The 25,862-nt window shown below is 37.0% G+C and overlaps 1 protein-coding gene across 2 annotated transcripts in view; it reads left to right on the top strand.

Moving 5' to 3' along the window:
• CBFB (core-binding factor subunit beta) overlaps nucleotides 1-25,376 on the top strand; it is a 60,305-nt gene extending 34,929 nt beyond the window's left edge. The window contains exons 5-6 of one of the 2 annotated variants that reach the window (XM_055305817.1): nucleotides 9,241-9,367; nucleotides 22,518-25,376. In XM_055305817.1, coding sequence (XP_055161792.1) covers nucleotides 9,241-9,367; nucleotides 22,518-22,540 — 150 coding nt within the window. In that variant the 3' untranslated portion in view covers nucleotides 22,541-25,376. The remainder of the gene's footprint in view (nucleotides 1-9,240; nucleotides 9,368-22,517) is intronic. The other variant, XM_055305816.1, reaches the window with a different exon arrangement.
• Nucleotides 25,377-25,862: the final 486 nt, after the last annotated feature.

Raw genomic sequence — 25,862 nt, forward strand, 5'->3', positions numbered from 1 at the left:
TCCCTCAGGTTAGGCAAGCAGGAAAAGCCATGGAGATTGGCAGTTCTACTGTCCTGTCAGAGGGAGCTGACTTTATTTAGAATGGTGCTTGAAAAAATTCATACCCAGGGATGTTATGTTCGTGGCAAATGCTCCAGAAAGGCAAATGATGCAGGAACCAATGAAATGGCAGATTAGCCAGATACTTATCAGAGAGATCTAGGGAAACAGGTCACTAATGTGGGCCCTATTAAAATCACACATACTTCTTACGGTCCAGAAGACTATGTGCATGTGTAAGGCTGTACCTGCTCAAGCGAGAACAAAGAAGGCCCTTTCAGGCTACTAGTGTACACAGAGTAGAATGATAAACTCTTCGCACTTTGAAAGTATTCAAGCTGCACACAAATCCAATAACAAAAGACAGAAGCCTGCTAGCTCCAGGTGTTTAAGTGAAACCCCTGAACAGGCATTGGCTGACCATTAAGTTATGTTGACCCAGGGCAACCCCCTAGAAAGCTAGGCCTAACCACAAAACAAAACTAGGCATTGACACCAGAGGCTGCACATTGCTGGGGAAACAAATTCTACAAAATTAGTCCAGGTTAAAAAAAAAAAAAAAAAAAACTCTAGGTAAGTCATTAAACAGAAAGATTAGAAACAGCAACAACACAGCAGAGGCAGGAGTCAGAGTTACTACAGAGGCAGAGTTACTACAGAGGCAGGAGTTCAGAGTTACTACAGCATATTGTCTAAAATCTCCCGTTTTCAACCAAAAATGTAGACATGAAAATATTACTGATATTCAGGCGGAAAGCAGACAATAGAAACTTTGAAGGAGCGCCCCAGTGTTGGTTCTTAGTGACAAAGGCTTAAAAGCAGTTATTTATTAGTACATTCAAAGAATTAAAGGAAGATTCTTCCTTTAAATAATTAATGGAAAATTGTAATGACAATGACTTATCAAATGGAGAATATCAACAAAGATCACTCAACAGCAGATTTGAACTGGCAGAAGAAAGAAGTAGTGAATTTGAACATAGATTTTTAGAAATTATCCAGTCTGAAGAACAGAAAGAAAAACAAAATAATCTCAGAGACCTATGGAATAGCAACACGCATACCAGATATGTACATGTAGTGGAAGTTTCAGAAGAAGGGAGAAAGAGGGAGAAAGTTTTAAGAAATAATGACTGATGAAAACTTCCAAATTGATTGAAAATATTCATCTCCATCTCCCAGAAGTTCAGTGAACTTCAAGAAGTAAAAATGAAGAAATCCACACCTAGATGCATCACAGTCAAATTTTGAAAAACAAAGAATCTCAAAAGCAATAAAAAGGACTCATCGCATGCAAGGGAGCCAGAGTAAGATTAACAGCTGACTTGTCTTTTGAAATTGTGGAAGCCAGAAGGTAGTGGGATGAAAATGACACTCAAAACGCTAAATGAACTTAGTAAAAATATCCAGTCATTAGTAGGTATTGATTTCCCTCGATTGTTCTATAATAATCCCCTTAATAAAGTTAAAATAATGACAAGAATAAAAAAGAGCTCTTTTGTTGTTGTCTCTTCCTCTGCTCTCCATATATGCAAATGTGAGAAAATTCTTATCAAGACATCAAAACCCAAAACCTTCCTAATAAAAAAAAAAAAATTCAAAATTAAAGTTCTTGAGGCACCAGACTAGCTGGTAGAACAGGCAGCTCTTGATCTTGAGGTCATGAGTTCAAGCCCCATGTTGGATATAGAGACTACTTTTAAAATGAATGAATGAATGAATGAATAAACCAATAAACACGTACATCTGTACGTATGTACCAAAATTAAAATTCTTTTTTTTTAAGGATTTTATTTATTTATTCATGAGAGACACAGAGAAAGAGAGAGGGGCAGAGACACAGGCAGAGGAAGAAGCAGGCTCCATGCAGGAAGCCCAATGTGGAACCTGAGCCCAGGACTCTGGGATCATGCTGTGAGCCAAAGGCAGATGCTCAACCACTGAGCCACCCAGGCATCCCCAAAATTAAAATTCTTAAGAAAGAATCCCTGCTACCTTGATTTCCATGGGGATAAGGAGCCACTAACTTTTTTCAGAAAAACAGTAAATAATCCCCAGTTTAGGAGGCTGTTTCTGTAAAAAGTGATAACAGCAGATTAAATTTACATGTAAAATATCAGATTTATTGATTTCTAAAACTGAAACATTTTATTAAAATGATAAAGTTTTACGTTTAACCCACAGAATTTTCCATACCTAGAATTTTCTTTTTCTTTTTTTTTTTAATTTTTATTTATTTATTCATGAGAGACAGAGGTGGGGAGAGAGAGAGAGAGGCAAAGACACAGGCAGAGGGAAAAGCAGGCTCCATGCAGGAGCCTGACATGGGACTCGATCCCAGGATCACACCCTGGGCTGAAGGCGGCACTAAACCACTGAGCCACCCAACCTGCCCCATACTTAGAATTTTCTAAGTCTTGTTGCCCCAGTTTATAAATCGAGCTTTATCACTACAAAGTTAGTACCACCTTTGGTGATAGTAAACTAATACAATAATAGGTCTTACATAATAAAGCAGGGGACTCCAAAATGAGCTCCTAAGAGTGAGGTCCTGATAGGATAGGGTTAGTGTCCTGACAAGAAGAGATGCTTAAGAGAGCTTGCTCATTCTCTCTCTCTCTCTCTCTTTTTCTCCTGTATGAGGACAGTATTCTCAGATGCTGAGAATACCTGAGGTGTATCTGCTGAGTATACCTCAGATGCTGAGGTATCTGGTACCTGGTAAACTAAGAGATAAATAATATGATCACAGTTCCATTTTAATTAAGTTTGTGGGTATTTCAGCTGAAGTAGTTTCACCAGTATTGTCTTTCTGCCTTTGTTCAGAGTACTTGTGACAAATGTTGGCAAGAATGTGGAACAACAGTTGATGTGTTGGTATGTAAAATTGACACATTTGGAAAATTGGCAATACATACTAAAACTGCAAATTACATACGCCTGTGATCCAGCAATTCTCATCTAAGTCATGATATGCAAAGGGAATGAATACATCTATTCCTCAAGAGATATATACTGGGCATTTGTAGCAATATCATTAGTAAATAGCCAGAAACTGCAAACTGCTTAAATGCCAATTAGCAGTAGAATGAATAAATTGCTCATTCACACAAAGAAATACAGTGATAATGAAAAACTACAAAAGAAACCTACAAACTAGCACACCAATATGGATGGACTTCACAAATATGTTATACCCAAAAAGCACATGCTTTATGAATCCATTCTTCTGAAAGTACAGAAATAGCCAAGACTTAATTATTTTTAGAAATAAGGATAATGGTTTATCCTTGATGGAGGAGGGTAGGTGCTGGAATGGAACAGAAGGAAATTCGTGAGATACTGTTACTGTTCTGGTTCTTCCTATGGATTCTAGTTCCAAAGAAAGTTCGGTTTGTGGAAATTCATCAGGCTGTAATTTAGGACAGTGTGCCTGGTAGAATTCAGGTGTGAACCACATAATATATTTTAAGTTTTTCTAGAAGCCACATTAAAAAAATTAAAAGAAGCAATTATATTTAAGTTTTATATAATATTTTGTTTAACCCAGTATATCCAAAATATCATACTTGGACATAAAATTAATATAAACATTAACTGTTCTATCTCACATTTTTTTCTTTACAAGTACTTGAAATCTCATGTTTATTGTCCATGTACAGACTCAGACTAGCTGTTCTTTTTTTTTAGATTGATTGATTGATTGATTGATTGATTTGAGAGAAAGAGTGAGTAGGGGAGGGGCAGAGTAAGAGAATCCTCAAGCAGACTCCCCGCTGAGTGAGGAGCCCGATGTGGGGCTCAATCTAATCATCCTGAGATTGTGACCTGAGCCAAAACCAGGAGTCAGATGCGTAACCAACTGAGCCACCCAGGCACTTCCAGACTAGTCACATTTAAAGTGTGTAGTAGTCACATGTGGCTGGTTGTTACCATATTGGACAGGAAAGCCTTGTGTACTCTTGTAGATATAATATACTATAATAAAATGTTTTAAAAGTTTATCATAAGTGAATATAACTCTGAATAGAATTGTAGAAAACAAATCATGTTTGCTGATTGTATTTTCATCTTTCAATTTCTTTTTTGTAATTTGTAGGGATAAAACTCAATGTCTTTATGCTTTTGGTTTTCAATAATTGGGACTCTGAAAGTTTAAAAATCAAATTTTTGGCATTTCACCATTGGATACTTTAATCAGAGATTTCAAACTAATTTTAAACAAAGCTTAACTGAGTCTTCAATTACCATAAAAAGATCAATGCCATTTTAGGAACTTATATTGATTTCAGAGTAATTCTTCAAAGGCTCAAATTATTTAAAATCCAAAGTGTGGGCATATTGTCCTGATGAATTTTTTGTATTCCACATCAGTTTTGTCACAGCATTTTGTAGTTCAAAATGTACTTTGTAGATACATAAATATATTTCTAATTTATACAACTGTAACTTCTAGGTGATTGGCAGACTATCTTCTTTTGATACAGTTATGAATTACATGTGCCACATCTTGTTCCTAATTTTTATTTCATGGTTTTAAAATTTATTTATTTATTTATTTGAGAGGAGGAGAGTTTGTATGTATGCATTAGGGTGGAGAAAGGGGCAGAGGAAGAGAGAGAATCCCAAGCAGAGTCCTTGCTGAGCACAAAGCCCAAGGCAGGTTGATCCCCATCCCACGACTGGGAGATCATGACCAGAGCCAAAACCAAGAGCCAGAGACCTAACTGACTGAGCCATCCAGGTGCTCCTTTGTTTCATAGTTTTTAAAAATTCACTGAGAATGTTACTTTTTTTTTTTTTTTTTTTAAGAGAAAGAGCTACTAGAGCAAGGAGGGGCAGAGGGAGAGATAGAATCTTAAGTAGGTTCCATGCCGAGCCCAGAGCCCAACTTGGGACTGGATCTCACAATGCTGAGATCATAACCTGAGCCAAAATCAAGAGTCAGATACTTAACTGACGGAGCCGGCCAGACACACAGAGAGAGAGGCAGAGATACAGGCAGAGGGGGAAGCAGGCTCCATGCAGGGAGCCCTATGCAGGACTCAATCACGCCCCGAGCCAAAAGCACTTAACCGCTGAGCCTCCCAGGCATCTCCAGGAATGTTACTTCTTATACAGTATGTGTTCCACCAGCATTTGTATTTGTATTATCAATATAAGAGCTAATAATTTTATCTTTACTATAGTACTTTTTAGATTAATTGGCTTTGGCAGTCACAAAAAAAGATGTTTCAGGGGCCAGTCTTGCTTAATCAGTGGAGCACCTGACTCTTGATCTTACGGTTGTGTGTTGGGCCCTATGTTGGGTGTAGAGATTACTTAAATATAAAATCTTTTAAAAATTTTTCACCTTTAGTGTAATGACCTTTCAAAAATTTAATTTTGGTTCTATAATCAAGTTAGAAAAATTGAACCGGGGGTGCCTGTGTGTCTCAGGGGGTCTGCCTTGGGCTCGGGTCATGATCCCAGGGTCCTTAGATAAAGGCCTGCATCAGCTCCCCACTCACCAGGGAGTCTTCTTGTCCCTCTGCCTCTCCCTCTGCTTTTACCTTCTCTCTCTTTTTTTTTTTTTTTATTAAAAATTTTTTTTAATTTATTTTATGATAGAGAGAGAGAGAGGCAGAGACACAGGCAGAGGGAGAAGCAGGCTCCATGCACCGGGAGCCCGACATGGGATTCGATCCCGGGTCTCCAGGATCGCGCCCTGGGCCAAAGGCAGGCGCCAAACCACTGCGCCACCCAGGGATCCCTTACCTTCTCTCTTAAGTAAATGAATAAAATCTTTGAAAAAAGAAAAAATTTGAACCATTATTTGAATTAATGGATCTTCTATTTGACATACTTCATGATGTTGATGTAAAACTGGTGTCCTTTAGCTGTTTGCAAAGTTTTTGTTAATGAAGTCAGCATATAAACAGTTTGCATTTTGTATGTGCATGACAATGAATTGAATCATTTGTCATTTATCTGTGAATTAAATCACTTGATTTAAATGAAGTTGTGTGAAGTTGTGCAGAGTGATGTTAAATGTACCGTCTGCAGCTGCTTGTGTTAAATTGTTGCCTTTGAAGTATATGTTGATGCTTCTTCAGCAGTTTTATTTCTTTGGTTTTCATGTGATCAGTGATACCATTCTGGTCCCAACAGAGAATAGTTATTTTATACAAATTACGTATTCCATCATCAACTTTTTCGGAAATGAATTTGATTCTTAATTTTTCGTTAAATACACACTTCCAGGTATTTTTTTTTTTTTACGCTTTGAGTTTTTAAATTCATTCCTGCAGAAAGGTATTACCAAGCCATAAAATAAATATAGTTGTAGATTTAGGCAATAGAATAAAAACAAAAGCACTGCAGCAAGAATGGTCTGAATATTCTCTGTATGCTCTATGAAAGGACTCCAAAGCCTTTATTTGCCACATGGGTTTCACTACATCACCTTTTATGATGACCCCACCTAACTCCTTTGTGCAGATCGTGGTTAAGACCATAGTATAACAGGTGGCTGGTGGGGACAGGAGTGTTGACAGCTGTGCCCACTGCCATCTGAGATTGTATAGAATTTGTTGTCCCTAGCCATTTTGAGCATACTTTATGGGTGAATATTTTTTTATCAGGAGTTGCCCTTTATGCTGCCATTGAAGGGGTGTCAGTTAAGGATAATGCTGGCCATCACCAATTGTTTTTCAAATTACAGTGCAAACTGTTCACTGCACATATGTTTCACATCTTGCTAGAAAGGACCAAGACAGAAGCTAGAGTTAGAAAGCAGAAGGCTACCATATCTCTCTTGGCTTATTTTACAACTGTTAGTAATAATACTTTTTTCCTTTTAATGAAATAAAAATATGTGACCGTTGCTAGATTATACATTAGTAGCTAATAACTTCCTTAGGAAATTGGATCATATTTCATGTTATATGCTCTCATTTCATCATGAAATATTCCTCTACTGTACTTAAATCACAGTTGACATTTATATATTGATTTTTGTCATTTTTCATCGTCTGCCTGCCAACTAGACCAGAGACCATGAGGAGAAGCTCCATTTGTCTCCTCACATTGTATATGTGGCACCTTAGCACAGTGACTTGGATGTAAGGAAGACTCAAACGTTTGTGGAATAAATGAAAAAGTGAATGGATGCACAGGATAGGAGTATCCTGTTATCCTAGATCTATCCCAGTTGATAGCTAGCTAAATAGTAGAAAGCCCTTGGAGCTGGGAACAGGTGCTTGCTTCAGCAGCACATAGACTAAAAAATAGGAGTTGGGAACAGTGTTCTTTTGCAGGTACCTCAAGCTTATACAGTATATTCTGAGAATACAATAGGAATGTGTAATGATATTTAGTCAGATGTGTTAACTTGGTATATCTGCAAGTGCTTGTAAAATAATAGCAGTTATCGAATGCTCTCCATTACTATGCTTAAGCTTGTTTTGTCTGTTATTTAATCTTTACAACAGTCTTATAAAGTAGATATTACTACTATGCCTATTTTACAGCTGGTAAATGCATCATAAGAATAGAAATTTGATTACAACTTTTAAGTTACAGACATCATGTCAGTGACAATGTTAAGTATTAAGCAGCCATACTGATAGTAACAAAAGCTGCGTCACACAGAACAAGATACCAAGTAGTATAGGTACACTCCAGGTGGGTATAGCACTTACTTATATTACAGGGGTCCTGGGTTTTGTCACCTTCCTGCTGTGCTCAGTGTGTTATTGCATCCCCATAATTATGTTTGTGTAATGGCTGCTGTATCTCTGGGCATTGTATCAGTTCGTGGAAGGAGAAAAGGTGAAATGTCTCTTAAAAGACTTTCTTAGAAGCCCCATTAGGTGAGCTATGCTTCTTTCTCATTGGTTAGAACTGATACTGGCCACTCCTTGCTATAATGAATCTAGGCGTGTGAATATTGATGACTTTTTTTTGGTATTTTTGTCTTTTAGTTTCTTCAAGTATACTATTGAAAAATCCTAGTATTGAGAAGTGTGTGACTACAATGGTTGAGATTCTGTGCTCTAGACAATAAAAAAGCTTTTTTAAGTTGGGAGTATTGTGGTCAGATTGTGCCTAAGGCATGTGACGGCTCTGTGTGTTAGATTGGGGATGACAGAATGGAAGCAGGAAGACACTGTTGAGGAGATCTTTGCAGTAATTTTAATTTTTATTTATTTATGATAGTCACAGAGAGAGAGAGAGAGAGGCAGAGACACAGGCAGAGGGAGAAGCAGGCTCCATGCACCGGGAGCCCGATGTGGGACTCGATCCCGGGTCTCCAGGATCGCGCCCTGGGCCAAAGGCAGGCACCAAACCGCTGCGCCACCCAGGGATCCCCCTTTGCAGTAATTTTAATAAGGGATCTTAGAAGCCTGAACTAGGAAAATGTAGAAAATAAAAGGAGACTAAAGATGCCAAAAATATTTAAGAAGTCTGATGGCTAGGACTTGGTGGTTGATTGGCCCTGTGGAGATGCAAGAGTGAAGAGTCAAAGATGAAGATGGCTCAGGTGTCTGGCAGAAATGAAGGAGTGGTGCCAAGAATGGAAACTAAAGGGGAGTAAAGGAGAAAGTTTAAATTAGTTGTCCCTTAGGCATAGTGAATTTGAGGTATCTGGATTTTCTTCATGTGCAGATCATTATTGATTGGGAAGGGATTAGGATAGATTTGTTATATGTTACAAGTATTTTTTCTTGATAATATCCCTAATATCCCTTGGACTTGTATTTACTTTCTGTTCAGCAGTTTCTGACATTTATATTAATAAATTCTGTTAATATTCTCTTTTATGTATTTCTGGCTTTAGTGTCATAGAGGGCCGGGCCTGGCCTGGCCTGTCTTGTGCCCAAATTATAGAAGTATCTACCAACTTTTTTTCTTGAACTTCTGGCTTAATTATTGACTTGTACAATATTTTATTTTGGTAAATAGGATGAGGTAAGGAAAGGGAAGAACATTTTCAATTATTAGAATATGATTGAGCCACAGGTCCTATATCCAAAATGTAATATCAAACATGAAGAAACTGAAGTTTTTTTTTTAAAAGTGACTCCAACGTTGGCTTTTTTAAATGGTTTTGATATTTAGAGAAACTCTTTGCTATTTATTTCCTCCAAGAAACAAACACTGTCAAATTGAGTTTTTCCTAAACCCAAAGTAAAATATCCTTTTCATGTATTCTGACAGCAGGAGGATGCATTAGCACAACAGGCCTTTGAAGAGGCTCGGAGAAGGACGCGTGAATTTGAAGACAGAGACAGGTCTCATCGGGAGGAAATGGAGGTGAGAGTTTCACAGCTGCTGGCAGTAACTGGTTAGTACTTTCCCCCAACCTCTCAGGCTCTCTTTGTCATGTTTGTGCATAATGTGTTTTTTTTTTTTTTTTGTGAATGCATAATGTTTTTTATAAATAGTTTAATTTTGTCTTTTGTTTGTCAAAAGTTATACTATGTCTTTGTGTTTATTAAATGTAATTGCTATAAAGAGACTTTAGTCTTAATTTTAAGTTGTATGTGAATTCATCATTTATTGATCCTCATAAAAAATCATTTACTGTCGGTCATGTATATATTCTCTTAATTCATTGATCCAAATATCTTTTCTCTTTTTTTGTCTTGGTTATTTGTAAAAATTACTTTATGTTATCATAGAATACATATTTTTAGAACATTATTAAAACTTTGGAAATAATATTACTTTACATTTTTTAATGAATGCTTGTCTTGATTTGATAACAGTGTAATGTTCAGCCATTTGTGTATTCTCTTTTACTAGAGGAAAATTTAATATTTTTAAACTAGTCAAAGAATAGAATTAACCTAATCCATTTTTCTTTTAACTTTTTTATGGTACAGAGGTAGAAATCCTCACCAAAGAAACATGTACCTTAATTATTATAAGGCTAACACCCTAATAACTACTATCCAGATCAAAAAAATCAAATTTTGACAGCTACCTTCACAGCGCCCTCCATGTGGGCATCTAATTATGACCTTCTCCCTTCCCTCAAAAGTACTCATTACCTCAGTTTTTACAGTAATCACTTCCTTATGTCTTTTTAGTTTTATTACCCATCCCTATTTCAGTCTTCAACATGGAAGGTTTGCCCAGTGTTTAAATTTGATATGACTTTTAATTGACATGAATTTTTTTCTATGTAAAGTTGTACCTTACTTTAAGCAGACTTTAATTATACAATTAATATTTGATGTATTTATACATTGTTCAAAAATCCAATTTCTACAAAAAGTATGCCTTAAGAAAATAAAATAATCAAGACGAGAACTACTGTGTTTGAAAAGGATATTGTCAAATGTTAATGTATGCTCCAAGTTTATAAGCTTGATTATCAACATGAACATTTTACACAAGAAGAAATAGGAAAAGCACACATTCATATTCAATAATGAAAAGAAATGGAATTAAAATATAATTATAGTACATGAGCTAAATAGAATAATTTCTAGGCATTAAAAAGAGTTCTGCAGATTGGTTGCACAACATTGTAAATGTATTTAATACTACCGAACTGTACACTTAGAAATGATTGAGATGGTAGGGCGCCTGGGTGGCGCAGTGGTTCAGTGTCTGCCTTTGGCTCACATCATGATCCTGGGATGGAGCCCTACATCAGACTCCCTGCAGGGAGCCTTCTTCTCCCTCTGCCTCTCTCTCTTATCTCTCATGAATAAATAAATAAGATTTAGAAAAAAAAAAAAGAAAGAAAGAAATGATTGAGATGGTAATTTTTATGTTTTATGTATTTTAACACATTAAAAATTTTTTAATCAGTATTTTAATGACAGAAAATTGGTGGGTTTTCCATGTACAAAATTATATGTACACTATTATTTAAGTTAACACAAAAGTGTATGTGTGTGTACAGAGAGATAGTGGTGAAGAGCCCAGACACTAGAGCCAGACTGCAAGATCTGAATCTGGCTTTGCCACTTACTTTGTCATCTTGAACAACTTATTTCATCTTCCTGTGGCTGAGTCTCCTCATTGATAAAATGAGGCTAATAATTGTCCCTATCTCATAAGGTTATTGTAAGGATTAAATAAGCAGATACATATGAAAACACTTCTTGAGTGTGTGGCACTGAGTAGGTGTACCTGCTATTATTGGTGTTATTTCGTATGTATCCCTCTGTGTGACAATATATTTTTAGAATGAAAAAAATCGAGCCTGCTTAGTAGTAGTGTATAAAATAAAATTATCTCTTAATGATTGAGTTTTCCCTTTGTCAGTGAGTGAATTAATCTAATAGGCTGAGAGCAACTGATGGTGCCCCCAAGAATGTAGTACTTTTTAGCTAGGAAAAGAGACAGGAGGGATATTATGTAATGCATTTGTTTTCTTTGAAGCTTTTCAATTCTTATGATTAGACTTCCCATGACATTTTCTTTCAGAATGCTTGTATATATAGTAGTAAGTTTATAAATATATATATGCATTTACCTTATGCTTCTGAACCTTTTTCTTCATGCTGTTTGTTTCCTGATAATGTACCTTTCTACCCATTTGTTAAAACCCAGCTTAAATATAATGTCAGTCCCTTCTCCAGCCTACTTGTTATTAGCCCTTCCACTTTGTAGTTTCCAGAGCACTTATTTCTGTTATTGTTCTTCCTGAACAATATGTTGAAACAATTAAAAACATGTCTGTCCTCTATTATAGATTCCCAATGAGATGGGGAATTTTTTAACTCTCACATTACCCACCACAGTGTTTTGTACATTGTGTTTAGTTGTCAAATGGAGATCTTCAGAAAACAGTTCTTACCCTAGCTGTCTGAAAGCTAGAGGTAGAGTGTAGACTAGAATTTAATTAAAGTAGTATAATACACGCTAATGGTCTTTGGAAAGGTTTTAAATGTTTATGATTTATTGGTTTATATATTAGATAAGTTTTAAATAATGAACCTCAACTATTTTGTGCTGGATTCTGCACCAGGGACTGGTAAATATATAGATGAAAATGCACAGGGGTGCCTGGGTAGCTTAGTTGGTTAAACATTTGACTCTTGATTTCAGCTCAGGTCATGACCTCAGGGTCATGGGATGGAGCCCCCTGTTGAGCTACATGCTGGGTTTGAAGCCTGCTTAAAATTCTCTCCCTTTCCCCCTGCCCCTGCCACTTGCTCGCTCTTGCGCTCTCTCGCTCTCTCTCTCTCTAAAAGAAAGAAAGAAAAAATTATGGTTTCTGGTCTTGAACACTGTCAGTCTTGAGGGAAAATAGATACATAAACACATATTTGGAGACTACTATAGCAGTAGCCATACATAATGAAAGTTCAGAAGTATGATAGTGGACAGTGGCAGTGTAGAGGATCGAGTGCTTACATGTGCCTCTGCCTGAGGAATTCACAGGAGAATACTATTGCAAGGATTTGAAGGAAGAGTGGGAGTTTGCCCTCTGGACAAGCTAGGGAAAGCATTCTGGGCAGAAAGAACACTATATGCAATGGCACAAAGCACTAAGCGACCTTGTTGTGTCTGAGAACATGATTGGTCACTCTTTCTGGAACAAGCCAATGTGGCTTTAAATGAATGTAAGAATTGTTTTATGAAAAGTGCTCTTCAGCTCCATTATATTTGAAAAATAACTTTGATAATTAATGGAACAATTATTTAAGTTTTTGCCTATATTTTGCTTTAAAAAATGTAGATTAGGGATCCCTGGGTGGCGCAGCGGTTTGGCGCCTGCCTTTGGCCCAGGGCGCGATCCTGGAGACCCTGGATCGAATCCCACGTCGGGCTCCCGGTGCATGGAGCCTGCTTCTCCATCTGCCTGTGTCTCTGCCTCTTTCTCTCTCTCTCTCTCTCTCTCTCTCTCTCTCTCTCTGTGTGACTATCATAAAATAAATAAAAATTAAAAAAATTTTTTAAAAAAATAAAAAATGTAGATTAGTTGACACTAAGAATTGTCTTAAATGCTAGCTTGATTATTCTTACAAATATGGTACTTGAAAAACATTCTGGTGTTGTGAGTATATCTGTATGTATGTTTATATTGTGAATGAACAAAAACATTGTTGAGAGAGGTGTTAAATAATTTGTTGCTCAGATAGTTTTCCAGTGGGTTTTATGTCAGTGATTTGAGAGCATGGCTTCTGTAGTCAGGCCTGGTAGAGACTCTGGGTCCATCACTTGCTAGTCTCTCTTAAGCTTGTTTTCTCATAGAAATTGTGAGAATTAAATGGGAAAGTGCTTGTAAAAGCACTTAGTATGGTGATTGGCTTGTGTATGCCCACAGTAAATAATAGCTCTAAAGTACTTCTTGAGCACTAAAAGCTCTACCACACCATGCTGGTTCCAGTTAATTGAATTATCTGGCTAAGAACATCCTTTTAGTTCTCTAAAGTCTGTCAGGGCACTTTCGCTGCATTATGACCTGGAGCATAGAAAAAAATGATTGGATTGTCATCAATGATTTAAGATCCCGTAGTCTCTTGAGGCAATAATTTATAACATCAGTTCTTGTAGAGAACTGTCATCTACAAAATTGGGCTGGGATCTGAGTCCAGAGCTTGTACTGGCAGTCGCTTACAGGAGTTTTGGGTATGCATATCTTTTGGTACTTTTGGTACTTTTGGTGCATGTATATTTTGCTTCCCTTTTAAAAAAAATCCATAATGGTGTGCCTGGGTAACACAGTCGGTTAAGCAACCAACTCTTGGTTTCAGCTCAGGTCATGATCTTGGTATTGTGAGATTGAGCCCTAATTTCGGGCTCCCCGCCCAGCACAGAGTGTGTTTGGGACCCTCTTCCTCTGCCCCTTCCCACTGCACTTTCTCTCACTCTCAAAATAAATAAATAAATCTTAAAAAAATTTTTTTTTTAAATCCACAACAAATTCCTAATCAGCGTATTTTCTTAGTTTACCTTCTTTTTCCTAAAAGGAGAACATTAGAGAAAATTATTGTCCATTCCCTCTCCCACCCCCATAATTCACATCTACAAGGGACATTATGTCATATACTCTAACATTCTTATTATAGTTGAGGAACCTGAGACTCAGAAAAATGAATTGACTTGCTTTCTTTCAAGTGTTTGGTTAATGGAAAGAAGAGTGAAGACTTAAATCAGTTTCCTAACCAAAACTCCTCTACAAATATAGCCTAGCACTGGGAAATGAATTTCCACATCACCCATAAAGATGATTAAGTTGAAAAATAAAACCTGCCAGGAGAGGTTAGAAACCGTTTTGCCTGGAAAAGGAAAAGCTGAGGCAAAAAAGAATAATAATGATTCCAGTGGGTGGTCCTGGTGCCTGACTGGAGATGAAGGCTGAGGAGCAGTGGTAACTCGTGGGTGGCAGTAACCCAGTAAATGGTCCTTGGAAGCTTGAGATCCTGGTAGCACAGTGGCTTAGGGATATCCCACCCCTGTTTGGATAACCTCTAAGGCCCCTAGCCCTGCAGTGCTAAACTTGTAATGCTGATGCTCTTGAGCATTTAATACACATGTAAGTTTAAGGTTACTAAGAGTTTTGATTTGTGCCAGTGTCTTTTTACCTGAAATCAGTTATAAAACTCCCTGAGCATGTGTAAAATTTAGAAAGTTTTAAGTCCATCATTCATGGTAAGATTTAGCATTTTCTTTTTCTGATTTTCTGGAAAAAAAGGTCATTTTAGTAGTTTGATATGTTTCTTTACCTTTCAGAGATGATAGCAGCTTATCATTAATTTGGCAAGTGAAAAACTATAGTGAAATGAAGAAACATTGTTTTAGTTACCTTGTCCAAATACTGTTAAATCTTTGGTGACAACAAAATGGTGTGCAAAAGGTACAAAACACTATGTATGATATCTTTGCCCTTTGGGTATTCTTTTAAAAGGAATTCATGCACATATTTGCTTGAATGTGCACCGTCTCTCTTTAATAGGATATGTAGGAAACTAACTGAAAACTGCAGGGGAATCGAATATCCTGGAGCCACATGGGAGGATGATTACTTTTCATGTTATCTTTTAGACCTTTTGAATTTTGTATCCTGTGCATCTATTACATGTTTAGAAAAGAAAGAAAATATGTTTTTAGTGTTAACAGAAAATGATGGAACTAGAAGATTCTAGAACTTGCTATCTGGCTTATGGCCTGTTTCTAAAAATGTGAAATCCTTCCTTTGTATGAAATTTTGTAGAGAACCCCAATATATATGATAGATAAAAGGGGCACTGCTCTAGGTGAAGCAGGGGTGGGAATTACTCTGATTTTCTTCTGTAGTCCCTGGAGTGTTTTCATGGAACCCAGTATCTGACAGAATGTAACTGAAGAACCTTTGATGTGTGCTTCAACGTGGATGGAACTGAGGGAATGATGTTGAGTGAAGTCAGTCAGTCAGAGAAGGACAATCATATGGTTTCACTCGTATGTGGAATATAAGAAACAGTGAAGGGATTATAAGGGAAAGGAGGGGAACTGAGTGGGAAAAATTAGAGGGAGACAAACCGTGAGAGACTCCTGACTCTGGGAAACAGAGGGTTGCGGAAGGGGAGGTAGGCGGGGGGATGGGGTAACTGGGTGATGGGCACTAAGGAGGGCACGTGATGGGATGAGCACTGGATGTTATATGTTGACAAACTAAAATTTAAAGAGAATCTTTGATGTAGTAGGATGAGCATGAGGTTTGTAATAGATTTCTCTGGTTTTGAATCCTGGCTCTCTTGTTGCATTGTGACATTAGGAAAATTACTTATCCTCGTGAGCCTCATCTGTAAAACCAGGGCTTAAGGCCCTACCTCCCAGGTTGCTGCCAGCGCAGTATCTCTTAGATGGGCTCACTTCCTCTTTTTTTCACTTTGGCTCACAATATATCTGGAGTGGCAGTAAAGACAGGCTTATCCTAACTTTAGACTGTGAAAGAGATATTTTGCCAAGATACATTATATTCTGGTGTTGGTTGTTTGGTTTTTAACAACAGTAAAGGGTTTTGAATTTTTCTGGGTTATGCTGGAGGTAGAGGCAGCAGTTACCCAGGGGGGGTTAGTAGTGACTAGGAAGAGAGAGCACAAGGGGAACTTCCCGAGTTTGGGTAATGTTCTGTTTCTTTATCTGGGTTACATGGGAATATTCATATAATGGGAAATTCATCAAGTTACACATTTATGATCGGGGTACTAGTCTATATTTTAATTAAAATTAGACATTAAAAAGAAAAAAATAATCACAAACATGTCTTCTATGAAGTGCCTGCCCATTGTTGTCTCTTGCTATGTAGTAGTAGCCAGGTGCCTTTTTACCTGAGATTCCTTCCATGATTTGAAAATGTTAACATGTTACTGATGACATTTCTCTTCAGGTCACATATCTGTATAACTAATTCAAATGGCTTACTCTGGGATTTTGTGAAAGAAGATTGAGGTTAGTAAAGGACAGAATGAGTGCTCTGGTCATAAATATATTGGAAAGATGCCTCTGTTACCTGTTAGATAGCAACTCGTGTACACTCTCTGTGTCTAGAGACTGCCTTCAACTTGATTGGCCTCTTTCTAAAACTGTACCATCATACTGTTAGCTCTTAATTCAGCTACATGGTGACAGGGTGCTGAAAGAGATTTTCTTTGTCATTATGTAGAAAATGCTTTCATCTGGTTGGTTTATAAAGTGTTAGCAAATAAATTCTTGTCTTTAATGTCAGAGAATGGGTAAATAATTATTGCTTATTTTACTATAGGCAGTTTTAATACAATTGCATAAATCATAGGAGAATTTTAGGTGGAAACTATTTGGAAATAAAACAGGCAAAGGCTTTATGTGGTTTTTGTATTTGTGTTTTGTATGTTTTCGGAGCCTTCGATTCTGTGTGGTCTGAGAAAAAATCTCAGCCACTATTTTAAATTCCTGCAGACTTCAGTTTTCAAATCACTTTAACTGTACCAACACTCATTTTTGTGTAAGGACAAATTAACGTAAAAGTCGGTCAATACTGCGCCTTCCTAACGTCTTTTGGGTAAAGGCAGTAGATAAGAGTGAAACAGGAATAGGATTGAAGAGAGAGGAAGAGGATACTAGATCTTCCTTCTCCTGTACTAGGAGAGAAAGAGTCTTTGTGAGGCACCTAATGGCTCAGTTGGTTAAGCATCTGCCTTCAACTCAGGTCATGATATCAGGGTCCTGGGATCGAGCCCTACAGGGCTCTGTGCTCAGTGGAGAGCCTGCCCTCCCTCTCCCTCTGCTGCTTCCCTGCTTCTTCTCTCCCCCTTCACTCTCTCTCAAATCTTTAAAAATGAAGTCTTTGGTCTCTATCATAGGAGATACAAGCTTCACTAAAATTTATTTTATTCTAACCTTATGTTTTAGTTTTTTAAAATTATCTTATTGTCAGGATACAAGTTTTTTTTTAACATGTCAAATGTTCATAAAGATTTTTAAGTTTATTCATGAGAGACAGAGAGAGAGAAAGGCAGAGACACAGGCAGAGGGAGAAGCAGGCTCCATGCAGGGAGCCTAATGCGGGACTTGATCCTGGGACTCCAGGATCATGCCCTGAGCCAAAGGCAGATGCCCAACCACCAAGCCACTCAGGTGTCCCGATATGTTCATACAGATAACTGGAAAGTGATGAGCAGCAGATAGGGATCCCTATCTCTTTTATTTTGAAATGTCACTTTATATGTAAAGTTTTCCTGAAGTTGTGTACTTTTTAAGAACTATATTTTTTGACATGCCCATTAGACGAGCTTTTGCAATCTCCTTACCTGACAGATGTTTATGATTGTCTGCTGACCTGTTTTACCCTTTTGCATATGGGGAAAGTACACTTCCTTCTCTCGTATTAGGACTTAAAATTTCGGGATCCCTGGGTGGCGCAGCGGTTTGGCGCCTGCCTTTGGCCCAGGGCGTGATCCTGGAGGCCCGGGATCGAATCCCACGTTGGGCTCCTGGTGCATGGAGCCTGCTTCTCCCTCTGCCTGTGTCTCTGCCTCTCTCTCTCTCTCTCTCACTGTGTGCCTATCATAAATTAAAAAAAAAAAAAAAAGGACTTAAAATTTCTGTTTAGTGACTCCTCCAGCTTTAGCATTTGGGAGCAGCTAATGATAAAACCTTGGGGAATCACTTAACCTGCGGTTTCAGGCTCCCAGTTTGTAAGATTAGAGTTGAACTAAATCTCTAGCATACTTTGCTGTTCTAAAATTCTGTAATTCTGTGCTCTGACGTTTAGTCAAGTGTCAGACATGAAGTAGTAAGCACAGTATGTAAACATAGTATACACTTAGTAGTTGGAGCTATTTTTAAGTATAAGGGCATTTTCTCATGAAGAATTTTCAGCGATTTGATAATCTTGATAAAAAAGAATGGAAATCAACCAAGAAATTTTATTCATTTTCATTTGGGAATCCCTGCTTTTGGCTACTTCTGCACAGCCCTGACCAGTAGGGAAAACTCAGTGCCTGGTGACTGTTTATTGTCACTCCATTTTGGGCTCATCTCATGTCTGCCTCCTCAAAACTGGATTTGCCATCTTTCTGGACATTCTGGTATATTGAAAGAAAGAAAACAGGAGCAACTGGTAGTAAGAAGTCTGTAATAAAATGTCTAGATTAATTCTCTATAAATATTAAAAACAGATTTGTATTCTGAACAGGCTTGTGGGTATCTGCTTTATATTAAACCCCTATTCTGAAATAGTTGTTAATAAAAATCAAGGACCCATGTGGATTGACAGTGGAAAAGAAACTAGAAATTATGAACTTTATGCTTTTATAATAATTGAGTTTAGAGAGTTTCTTAAGCCATCATCTAGTGTAGCTGATTACTCATAGAATTCCTTCTAAAACATCTAGCTCTCATGAGAAAGCTCATTCAGTTGTTGAATTCCAGTCCTGTGGAAGCTATTTCACTGAACCTCAGTCTGTTTCTATTTGTTTCTTTCATGTGACAGCCTGTACATCTAACCTCTGAACAAGAAATTTCCTTCCAGTCTCCCAGCTCTTATTCCTCTCCCTTCAGCTCTCACACTCGCTTGACTTCCTCAGCTCTCATTTGTCCTATTTTTGTTTTTCCTTCACAGTGTCTTCCCTTACATCTTCCTGATTCTTCTTTACAGTGTAAATAAGCCACAAACACAAGTAGATAAGCTTTACTCCTCTCCATGCCTTCACCAAACTATATTTTTTAAAAAATAATAACCCCATGGGAACTTGTGCACAGCTATGAGCAGAAGGGAGAACTCTAGCTGCTGATGAACACTGTCACTCATTTGAATTCATCCTATTATTATAAAACTAATTTGAAAATTACTCCTAAGACAAAAGCTGAAATATCCTTTTGACCAAGTATTGTTGGTAGGTTAATAGTGATTTGTAAATATATAATTAGGATTGATTTTTCTCAGTGTTTCTTCATTGCTCAGCCCCTTTCTAACCTTCATTGACTGAATCCAGATGCTTATATCACCATCTCTGATTTTGCAGAATTGATCTGCCCTTACACTACATTTAGCATTGATTCTGTATAGACCTTAAATTGGTTTTTTGTTTTGGGGTTGCTGGGTTGTTTGGTTTTTTGCTTTTTTGCTGAATATGCATTCCATAGCTTTTTCAGTCTGTACCATGCAGCATAACTTTAACATGACTAGTTAATTGAAATAAATATGCTAAAATTTAGTGAGCCATATGCTAATAAAAATAGTGAAAATCTGCTAGAGGAATGTATCAAAATTTATAAGACAACAGAAGTTAGTGTTGAAAAAAAAAAGAAGTTAGTGTTGAGTTTGATTTGATTTGTTTGAAAGTGAACAGGGCAGTGTCCCTTCTATCTAAATAACGTAATGCTCTTGAGAAATGATGACATTACTGGAGCTTCTGACTAAACTTGATCATGCAGTGCAGGTGTGACTTGTTGAGATGTTTCTTTGAAGGTCTACAATGCTCTTTCTGTAACAACTGTGTTAGATCTTAAGAAGTGAAACCAGTATGTTCAATTTTGGGGTAGATTTGTTTCCAAAAACTGACACAGACAATGAAGAATCAATTGGTGATTATAATGCATGATTCCATTAGCTAAAGATTGCACAGGTAATTTCAGGGTGGTCTCAATTACTGGTATGTATCAGAAGTGACTACAGACAAGAGCTAGATGAAGAATGGTGGTGGCATGGACTAGGATAAGAGGGGTAGAGGCAGCCAGAAATAGATTCAGGATATAGTCAATGAAAAAAAAAAAAAAGACATAGTCAATGGAGGGCTGTCAGAGCCTATCATGGAGTGTACAAGAAGGAGATATTAGGGTGACCTCAAGCTTTTTTGCCTGAACTACTGGTAAAACGGACTCACCATTGTCTAACCTAGGAAAATCATTGCTGAAGGAATCAGGTTCTGTATACAATCAGATGCTTGTGCTCAACTCACATTTACAGTTACTAAAGAAAGCTTATGGAAGAAACATGCATTGGAATTTGTGAAAGAGACTGAGAGTTAATACTGTATGTATTAGTGACCAAAGGGGCACTAGTTTACATTAAAAACTTTATGTAGCAGAGTGTCACACAGGACCCGTTAGTTGTTAGATATTCCCTATTAAGGAATTTGCCATCAGTAGTTTAACTAGAAATGTTTATTCTAAAGTGAAACTTGAAAGCCTCAGTGTTTATAATTCTCAAACCTCTTAGTTATTAATATTGTTGTAAAACTACTTCTGGGTATGTAAGTGGATTAGGACTATAATTTTTCCCCCAGTTTTGCATCTTTTTTAGATATTTTATCCACATTTATTTGTTTTATTTGTTTATTTAAAAGATTTTATTTATTCATCAGAGAGAGAGAGAGAAGCCCCCAAATGCAATTCTTAATAAATAAATGTGGGGCAGCCCAGGTAGCTCAGCGGTTTAGCGCCACCTTTGGCCCAGGGCCTGATCCTGGGGACCTGGGATTGAGTCCCACGTCGGGCTCCCTGCATGGAGCCTGCTTCTCCCTCTGCCTGTGTCTCTGCTTCTCTCTTTCTCTCTCTCTCTCATGAGTAAATAAATAAAATCTTTAAAAAAAAATTGCATTTGGGTTTTTGGGAGGGGGGTTTGTTTGTTTTTTAAGAATTGCACTTCTTGGGGCACCTGGGTGGCTCAATCTTTTGGGCATCTGCCTTCAGCAGGTCATGATCCCAGAGTCATGGGATTGAGCCCCATGTCGGGCTCATGCTCATGCTCTTATAAATAAATTAAATCTTAAAAAAAAAAAAAGAATTGGGACTTGTTAAATAACAAATTTTCATTTTGTACTCCAGGTCTTTTTTTTCCCTCCATATTTATGCAATCGTATAAAAGTATTTGTAGGGATCCCTGGGTGGCGCAGCGGTTTGGCGCCTGCCTTTGGCCCAGGGCGCGATCCTGGAGATCCGGGATCGAATCCCACATCGGGCTCCCGGTGCATGGAGCCTGCTTCTCCCTCTGCCTGTGTCTCTGCCTCTCTCTCTCTCTGTGACTATCATAAATAAATAAATAAAAATTTAAAAAAAATAAAGGTATTTGTAAAGTACAGTCATGTCCATTATTTCTACATTGCAGAAATAGAACCTGGTCTTTTCTAAGCAGTTAAGATTCTGTTTATTATTCTTGCTCTTGGATGGTGGCATCCCTGAGGTGGTGGTTCTTGGTGGAAGCTCTGAGAACATTCATTTTTGCTTTTGAGATAATACTTTATTCATAGTAATGATTTTATTACATGAAGTAGAGATTTTTAGTGAAAACTTGTTTGGCAGAGATGACATTCTGTAAGATGAAATTCACTACTACATTTTTCAATCAATTAGTAGACTATATACTTCTGTGTGACTATGTAAAATAAACAGTAGTACATATGTTTTAAGGTTGCTGACAGCGTTTTAATTAGTTCATTCATGGAAAGTGCTTAGAACAATGCCCAGCATATAGTTGGTACTCAGTAAATGTGAGCTATTATTAAAAGAAAACGTTTGATTGTAAGGTGACTGGAGGATGTGTTTAATCCTGTAGTCCAAAAACTATAAATGTAGATTTGCTGTTCTTTTATATATAGTATGTATTTTGATAATGCTGTTTTGAATATAATGAGTTTTTTATTCTTGGCTTTTATGGAAACTTCAGCAAAATATGTATATATATATTTTAGAAAAATATGTTTTAAAGATTTTATTTATATGATAGAGTGAGAGAGAGAGCATAAGTAGGGGGAGTGGCAGAGGCGCAGAAGGAAAGAGAGAAGCAGACTCCCCACTGAGCAGGGAGCCTGATGCGGGCCTCGATCTCAGTACCTGGAATCATGACCTGAGCCGAAAGCAGACCCTTAACCAATTGAGCCACCCAGGTGCCCAGCAAAATATTTAATATGTAATTTAAATTGTTCTTTTTCCTCTTACATATGGAGATATTGGCTGAAAACCTTTTAGTTGTAAACTCTTAAGATGCTGTGTCTTATACGTTATTTATCTAGCACTTTGATTTTCAAAATATGTTTTGACTCCCAATTATGACTTTGTCATTGCAGGCAAGAAGACAACAAGACCCTAGTCCTGGTTCCAATTTAGGTGGTGGTGATGACCTCAAACTTCGTTAATTAGCAGCACAGCAGATGTGCCCACCCATCTTTACATATATACATTGTTTCTAGTTGGCAGAAATAATCATTAAAAGACCAGAAACTGTGATAACTGGAGGTACTACGGTCTATTTCTCAACCTTAGGCAGTAACAAGACATCACAAACTGCCATGGTTTTGCACTATGATTATATAATACCTGCATTTCTAATTTTGTATGCATGTAGCCAGTAATTTGAAATTTTTTTCTATGCAAGCTTACCTTGTTGGCATTATTTTAGTGAGTTGAAACTATCCACTTTTTTGTAAAGCTCTTTTTTTCCTCCATTTTAATTTAAAAGTTTATGTCATTTAAGAACAAGTCAAGAAATTTAAATTTTATCAGAGGGTTTTTTTCCCTAATCAGTTGTTCTAATTATTTTTGAATTTTAGATGTGTTGGTTACATAGCTTCATTTTAGATAGACATTCTTGGTTATTTGTTTTATTTCTGTGTTTTTATAGTTTATGGCATTTTTAAACTGCTGATGTGTTTGCATTATTTACAAGCTAAAAACCTAGTAGCATAGAGCTGTCTGCCACAGCCTTTAACACAAAGTTTACAGTTGTTAAAGTTGCAGTATCCTTTTAAATGTTGATGATCAGCTCCTTTTTCTTTCTTCCTTAAACATAAAATTTTTTTAATTGGTGTTAACTAATCTGCCCCAAATCTGTTTTACATTCTGTTCTGTAAACATGAGTTTGTGTGGAGATATTCTCCATAGGTGGTAATAATACTCTACTGAAATGCCTAAAGAAGTCGCAGGCTGGCTTCTGTTTTATTCAGGGATTTTTTTTTTTTTTTAAGTCAGAAAAGGGATACTGGAGCTTCTTCATGTATGTAACAGCATATTAAACTGGAGACAGTGATGAATCAGCTACCAAGGTAATATTGTATTAAAATCATGTTTAAGATAGCTGCTTTTATGTGTATTTTATAATGCATGCTTTTGTAAAAACATTGCTGGGTAACGAAAGATTAGTCTTAGAAAATGTTCATCTGTGCAGAGGTACATTTTCTTCATTAATTATTCTGGGAAAAAACTCACAGGTTATATATATGGTATTTTCCAAAAGGACTATTAAAGAACCTTTTGAGATGAATTAGTATAAGAATATTTTTTAAATAGGCTCATTGTCAAATAGAAGGCAACTTTTTTTTTTAATACAAGACTGGAAAAAAAGTGCTAAGTCATTTGGCACCTCCTTACAAATATTTTTCATGGTCACATTCATTGAATGTTACTACATTTCTGAATTTTTGCAAAAATGTATTTTATCATAATAGAATGGCATTATTTTAAAGAGTTTGAAAAACTGACATGGTCAATTCAGAAAAGGAACTGAAGTCTGAATAAGGTCATTGCATTTAAAACACACACACAAATACTTGACTGTGAGGGAGGTGTGACTTTCATTGTATATAGGTCTTATAATTCATAGACACATCCTGTATCTCAGAATAAAAATATTTGTTATATATTTGAAGTCATGCATGGTAAAGAGTGTGTTTAAATTGTTATGAACAATAATGCATCATAAAAGACCATGCTGATCTTGTGTAACTAAGTACTATGAATGAATTTGGTTGGTATTTAGTGTTGTGCAGCTCACATGTTTACACACTCAGTGCCCTAATTTCCTCTAAGGCAATTGCCTTTTAAGTGGCCCTTAAAGTGTTTTAAGGTTATTTTATCACAGAGCTCCTTGGTTTTTGACTTCTGCACTTAATTTTTTTAATAACACAATGATGGTACATTTTTTTTCTCTATTACTTCTAGCTAAGGGCTTTCATTCCACCAATAACTAAGATCAAATGTTATTAAATGTTCATTTTGCCATCCTTCTGTAAATACTCGATTTTTCCTGTCATTCAGCACAGTGCTGCTTCTGTCTATCTTAATGCTGGCATTAAGATCATGAGCCCCTTTTCTCCAATAGTGCAGGCTTTGAAAACTCTTATTAAGTTATTGATGCAATTTGATATTTTTCCATAATCTGTATTTAAACAAAATTACATCATTGCATCATCTTTTCTAAATTCATCTCCATTAAAACTTGCCTTAAGCTATCAGATTGCTTTTGCCACCATTAGCCATACTGTATGTTTGTATGTTTCATTTACTTTCACAATAAACTTCTGTGTAGTGAAAAAAAGATCTTTGTTCTTCATTGACCTAACCCAGCAATTTCTGCTTTGGTGCTTATTATGACGTGAAAATTGACTTCGTTGTTTCCAAAATGTTCTTTCTTTTTTTTTCTTTTAATTAAAAAAGAAACACACAGTGACATCTAGTGGTCATTTCTGCTGATACCAAAGAAAATGTAATGTAAATATCACAAATAATAACTTCCCAATGTATGTTATGGTTTCCTAAAAATCTGGTCTGCTATACCCATCGTATGAGCTACAGCTATAAAGTACTGACCTTGCAGGGGAGGAAGAATTCCAGAAATTACGTATTCAAACTAGTGCCATTATTCAAGGTAGTCATTTTAGGACTACGTACTTAATTTGATTGTGCGTATTCTATCGAACATACTTAGGATTTGGGGCTCTTGGATAGTGCAGTAGGTTGAGCGTCTGTCCCACTCTTGGTTTCAGCTCAGGGTATGCTGTTAGGGTTGTGAGATTGAGCCATGAGCAGGACTACATGCTCAGCACAGTCAGCTTGGGACTCTCCCTCTCCTGCCCATCTTGCTCATGCTTTCTCTGTAAAATAAGTAAATCTTAAAAAAAATAAAAATAAAAACAGGATTTTTCTTGGCACTTTTCCTGTACCAGTCTTTTACTTTAGAAACATGCCTTAAGGGGGATCCCTGGGTGGCGCAGCGGTTTGGCGCCTGCCTTTGGCCCAGGGCGCGATCCTGGAGACCCGGGATCGAATCCCACATCGGGCTCCCAGTGCATGGAGCCTGCTTCTCCCTCTGCCTGTGTCTCTGCCTCTCTCTCTCTCTCTCTCTCTCTGTGACTATCATAAATAAATAAAAAATTAAAAAAAAAAGAAAAGAAACATGCCTTAAGCTTGGTGCATGATGAAAAACTTTACTTATTCACCACCAGATGTACTGCAAATAACAAATACTAATGGTGAATTGGCACCAGTAAGCAAAATTCCAATGAGTAAGATTCATACTGAGGGTTAATTTCAAAAGTTGTTTCAGCAGTAGCATCATGCTGGCATTTTAGTAAATATCATCTCTAGAAACAGGTATTTGGATATGGTAGTTTGGGGCTACTTAAGAAAACAAATAT

This window comes from Nyctereutes procyonoides, unplaced genomic scaffold, assembly GCF_905146905.1.
Source record: "Nyctereutes procyonoides isolate TBG_1078 unplaced genomic scaffold, NYPRO_anot_genome, whole genome shotgun sequence".
Classification (NCBI taxonomy): Eukaryota; Metazoa; Chordata; class Mammalia; order Carnivora; family Canidae; genus Nyctereutes; species Nyctereutes procyonoides.